Source organism: Benincasa hispida, chromosome 1 (assembly GCF_027475165.1).
Source record: "Benincasa hispida cultivar pf3 chromosome 1, pf3_genome.v1.1, whole genome shotgun sequence".
Lineage (NCBI taxonomy): Eukaryota > Viridiplantae > Streptophyta > Magnoliopsida > Cucurbitales > Cucurbitaceae > Benincasa > Benincasa hispida.
In genome coordinates, this window is record NC_143478.1 from 51,356,041 (window position 1) to 51,361,974 (window position 5,934).

General features: G+C 33.8%; 1 protein-coding gene across 1 annotated transcript; it reads right to left on the bottom strand.

Moving 5' to 3' along the window:
* Nucleotides 1-422: 422 nt before the first annotated feature.
* Nucleotides 423-5,003, bottom strand: LOC120070265 (uncharacterized). The gene is made up of 6 exons (XM_039022161.2): nucleotides 4,827-5,003; nucleotides 4,636-4,727; nucleotides 4,249-4,448; nucleotides 2,267-2,496; nucleotides 827-1,135; nucleotides 423-727 (listed from the first exon to the last, which is right to left on the bottom strand). The coding sequence occupies exons 1-5, from the start codon at nucleotides 4,881-4,883 to the stop codon at nucleotides 857-859; spliced, it is 858 nt and encodes a 285-aa protein (XP_038878089.1). The 5' UTR covers nucleotides 4,884-5,003; the 3' UTR covers nucleotides 423-727; nucleotides 827-856.
* Nucleotides 5,004-5,934: the final 931 nt, after the last annotated feature.

The window sequence follows — 5,934 nt, forward strand, 5'->3', positions numbered from 1 at the left end:
ATAGAATATATGTGAACCATTCAATCAAGTCTTGATCAAACTTGATTGTAGATTGACTCAATCTAGAACAAGATTATAAATCTTGCTTCTAGATCTTCGATCTAAGAGGTAATCTTTTATAGCCTTTTCTCTAGGTTGATCTAAACTTCGCATAAGAAAGTGTTGATTTCTTGATCTAAAGGTTCTAGTTTAAAAAAAAAAACTTGAATTTTTGGATTGAGGATTAGAGTTACCTTATCAGATTTAAATATTATTATTCTGCTAACTTGAACATAACAATGAAAACATATGTAGTTGAAATGTCAAATATTTTTTGTTTATCCACAATTCATCTAATGAATTAAGAAGCTTTTGACAACTTTCAGCACATTTAGGCAAATGAAATGAAGTCCATGCTCTGATAATGGTTGGTCTAGTTCCCCTTTCAAAGAACATTACTCAAATTCATGAAGTTGTCTCACAATTTGCTTGACAAAATAGTTAATTAACTTCCTTTCAAACACGATATGCGCTACTAACTTATGTTACATAGTGTCCTTGCGATTATCATACACTTTGAAATCACTATTTATAAACTTTGGAATTCTGGAAAATTCCTAACTTCAACTATGAAAATAAACCAAGAGAAAGGGCTTTAAAGAAACTATCAACTCAAACATGCTTTCACTAAACTTCAAATTTATTCATGAGTATTGGTAGAAAACAACAGTTCCAGTTCGCATCCAACCTGCAGAAACAAAAGATTCAGGACTTAAAACATTATCTCATGGAAACAACTAACAAGAAGTTCATACAAACGCAAGATGGTTATGGGTGTTGTTCTCACCAAAGGCTGTCCAAACACCATGTATAAGAACTACATATATGAGCGCATCCGCGGCCTCACCAGAGACTGTGCCCCATCAACAAATATGGTTGTTCCAGTCATATACCGTGACCCGTCACTGATTAGATAGATGACGGTTGAAGCTAAATCCTCCTTGACATCGAGCCATCTCTCCAGTGGGGCTGCTTCCTTGACCAGCTTCTTTGCTCGCTCCTTGCCCACTGATACAGGGTATCCATCATCAAGGTGCAATCCACGGGCGATTGCATTGACCCTGATCTTATACTTTCCAACGTCCAGAGCTAAAGTCTAGAAAAATTCATCATAGATGTCATCATATGAGGGAACTTTAAGGACAGATCAGGTTATGAATCCAAATAGAGATCAGACTTTTTTGCAGGTTGGTCAAGTTTGTTTCCAACAAAAATTGCACTATAAACCTTGTATCCGGAACTAGTTTCAAGGTACACTAGATTAAGATCTTTTGTTCTGATTTCTAAATAACAGCATTTAATAAAAATAAGAACAAAGCTCATTTGAAGGGCTAGAGTTGGCTATATAAATCTTTCTAGTTCTACTACGATTAAGGCCATACACAAGAGTATATCACCATCTTTCTGAAATCAATGAACTCTCAGGTTTAATATGGTTCTAAAAGATTTTCAGAGTTTCTTGGATGATTCTACACAATGTATGTAGCACAGTTTTTGCTTATTTGTTAGAAGGGATTGTGAGACAATCCAAGACTGGGGAAAAATATAAGGTACTTCATTGCTTAGTGTGGCCGTAAAGAGATGAAAATCCATGAAATGATGGAAAAAGTTGTTTAGAATCTTCTCCGGCAAGGCTGGTTTATCCGCCATTATGTGATTTATTTGGTTGAGAAAAGGAAAAGGAGAACATTATAGGAGTAACTAGTTCATAGACGATGTTAAAATTTTGGTGCATTTTAAATCTTCTCTTTGAGCTCTTGATTAACATCTATCTAATAATCCTCCCCTTTTTTTGCAAGACTTATTTGTAACCCCTCTCATAGCTCAACCCTTTCTTTAAACCCTCATCTCATCTTGACATGCCAAGTAGCCTTGTTATTCAAGTACTCCTCATGTGAGGTGATAGTGAACAGGAAAATCGACGAATGAGGGGTATGGATATGATGAGCGAATATCAGCCGGAATGTAGTTAAACATCATGGAAATGAAAATACTGCGTCACACAGATTCCACAACTTCAAGCTATATAAAGGAATATACTAAGATGCCAAGTTGGGAAGATGAAGTCTGAGGTTTGAACAACTCTTTCTAGCAAATAATAATGCAGAAATACACTCATGAAAAGAGATCCTAGGAAGCAAAAAAATAATAGCTGCAATGAAACAAAGAAGAAAAAGAAGAATCCCCAGTGGAGGCAGTAACCAATGACAAGTTGACAACTACTTACTCGAGCTAACTGCTGTAATCCTGCTAAGCATGATCCATATGCAGCTCCTCCTTGATACAGTCCCCTCTCAGCACCAATTAAGGTGGTTAAAAAAATTACTGAACCTCCTGATTTCTGGTCCCGCATTCTTCGACAAACAGCCTTCATCAGAAACCATGAAGCCATCAAATTTATCCTAACAATCTTTTGGAATTCCTCTTCAGATAGTTGTAAAGCATCTTGTATGGGACCTGCTTCAAACGCAATGCAGTTAACACAGTTTACAGTGGGATAGCTAACAGAGAAGTTCTACATCCTTATTATCACTATCCAATAGCAGAGCTGAGTATTATATCTTAAAGAAAATGTAAAGCAAATATCAATAAACGAACAATTATACATGGCATCGATTTTAAAAGCCAACTGTTTTTCCTTCAATTCTGGCTTGGTTCTATAAGAAGCATCATCTCAACTGGCTCGGCAGAGAGGACAGTAGGTGTACTGATAAGATCCTATTTTTTGTAAATGTAGTCTATTTCATTTCAAATCGAGCTAGCAATAATTCCATTGTGGAGTTTTCTTAATTTCTGCATGCTATGCCCTCAAAAGACATTTTGAAGAAGTTTATGGAGATAAAATTAAAGGAAAGTAATTCCATGGTTCTTCATTGAGAAAGGGACGGCTCTGCAGAACTTTGTCCTGAAGAAAGAAGACTTTCACAATGTTCTGCTTTTCGATTCACAATTTACTTTCAGTACAACTTTTTTCATAAGAAGAACAGAGTGGACTTCTAATGTCATTTGTCAACTTTCCAAACATTCAAATGATACTAAACAATTAAAATTCAGCATGCCACAGGAAAAGGGAAGAAATTCTATACAGATACAAAAAAAAAGCTTATATATACAATTAAGATTTCAGATTCTTTTCCATGTTCATCAGCACAAAAGTGAAGTCATTGATCAAGCAGAAAGCTCTATAGGTCTTCGTTCTTTCCAATTCCTTAAACGGCTAAAAGCCACCTTGCATGATATTTTTTTTTTCCTTTGAGAGGGGAAGCATGAGGCATAAGCCTCAATTTGAATTTTTAAAAAACAAATAAAAAACTTTTCCTTGGTTTGATCAATATAAGATTGCTCGAGTCAAAACTTCTTCATGGTGCTGTCTTTCCAAATTATTTGCTGATTACTTTATTCAAGATATTAATTTAAATTAGAATGCATTTATTTCTTCTTAGCTACATTTGTTTGGTTTGATATAGTATTGGTCTATTTATATTCTTGTATTTTCTTTTGTTGCTAAGCTTCCTTTTGTTTCAATTTCTTGTACTTTGAGCATTAGACTCATTTCATTACTTCAATGAAAAGCCTTGTTCCATTTCCAAAAAAAAAAAATAATAATAATAATAATAAGAAACGAAGAAGAAGACCAAGAATAACGCAATGATAAATATGACAAAACTGCAATTTTTTCAAGAGAACAATTTAACACCATTCTTTTAACTATTACATAGGCATATACATTCTAAGCCTCAACATCAAAAGACTTTGTGCCTATTATATTTACAACACAAGGGAAGGAGTAAGCTTTGAAACTAGCCTCAAGTCAACCTCAAGAAATAAGCCTTTTAAACATGGATTCTCATTTGAAATTAGAATCCACACTAAAACCAATAACTCTCAGAATAACCCTTCTAGCTTCAGTTCTAAGCTCAGTGAAGTAAACCAATATCTATAAACAGTCACTGAGTTCACCAAAAACTATGAGCAGATAATTCAGGAAAGTCAGGATGGTGTGGCCTAACCTCTTTCCAAAAATACACAAAGAAAATCTCTATTCAATCTTCCCCACAACATCAAACCAAGCCCAAACAAGGAATCAACAACTAACTAATACAAAGAACCTAAAATAATCAAACCAAAAACTATATAACAAACTCACAACATCACAGTCAAGTTATATAAAAAAAGAAAGTACATAGGCAAGAGAAAAATGGGCTGTACCTTCATAAGAATAGGCATGGGCAAAAGCATCCAAAGTTCCCAAAATACTACATGCCCTGTTCACAGCCTTATCAAAAGCCGCCTCTCTCTCTTCTTCCATGTCCAACCCAACAACCTCAATTGGCAGGACGCCCTTTAAGGATTCCGCCATCACCTTGCTCATGCTCTGAAGAACCTTTTCATTTCCAATCAAAACCAGTCTGAAAATAGCCATGAAAAAAGATGCATACATGATTAACAACTGTGAATAAAAAATGCATTAAAGAGGCAAACAAAACAGAAAAGAGAAACCCAATAACGAAAAGTTCGATGAACGTCCTCCATTTCTCTCAATTTCCTCAGGAAATATACACATAAAACCACTAAGTTATAAGTTGGATGCTGAACCTGCAACCCCTTTTGGCAAGATGAATAGCCAGATTCTTGGAGATGTCATCCCCATTAGAAGAAAGTAAGACGTTCTTCGTCGCTCTCTCCATCTTTGAAAGCAAATGGGTCTTCAATTCGTGGGCAAATAAGAAGAATCGTTGCAGGATTATAAAGAAAAATCAAAGACAGAGAAGTGGAATTCAATTCACCTCAATTATGTAGTAGTCAACAGTTGACGAGTACAAAATGAATTGCGTATGGGTCATCCAACACCCCGTTCATTCATCAGAAATATAGAGAAGAAGGCCCAAAAGAGTGGAATACAAGGGAAATCCCGACTGCCCAGTTCCAAAAACAGCAAAATTTGGTAGCGTTATATGTAATCTTCAGTACGGGTATTATAGTTTGTGATTATTATATTAGTCGATATATTCAGGATTATTATGCTTATTATTATCTGTTTGTTATAATAATCTATATAGTATGATTATTATAATCGTTATCTATAGTTTATAATAATATTTGTTTAAGAGAGTTTATTTTAGTCTGAATTACAATAGTGTCAAATAATATTTTAATCTGAATAGAAAATTATAAAAGTAATAACAAATATGAAAATTAAGATGTTGTAATCTTGTAAATTTTTAATCGTTGATTATAATAATTAGAAATATCAATTATTATAATTAGAGCTTCAAATATGGGATGGACTATACATCTCACCTATCCTATCCAATTGAAGTAGAAACTATAATCTGTTTATTTAATATTTGTATTATTTTGAGATTGGGACAAAACTCTGGACAAGAATGAAAATTGTGGGGGAATTGAGAATGGCTTTGAATATTTCCCCATTTTCGTTCTGGTAAGGATTTGTTATCTTTATCTCTGCCCCATTTATTGTCTTGAAGATTTGATATCGGGGTCGAAAATTTCCATTTGAAGATTGGGTCCCTGCAGAAAAAATTCCTCGTTTATATTTTCATTTTTAATTGTTACTTTATTTAAAATCAATTAAAATTTAATATTGGTATTGAAATTGTAAATATTTTTGGTAATAAATTATTATTACTATTATTTTATTTATTAAATTAATAACTAAAAATATCTTAGATTTTTTATTATAAATTTAATAAAAATTTAAATTAGTATGTATATATATTATATATATATATATATTAAAAATAATTTAAAAAATTAAAGTGGGGTCGGGGATGGGATGGGGATACCCTTCCATCCCCGCCTCGTTTCCGATTGAGGACCCATTTTGTGGCCCCAGTTTAACCTCATCCATGGTCAAACCGGAGATTCTTCACC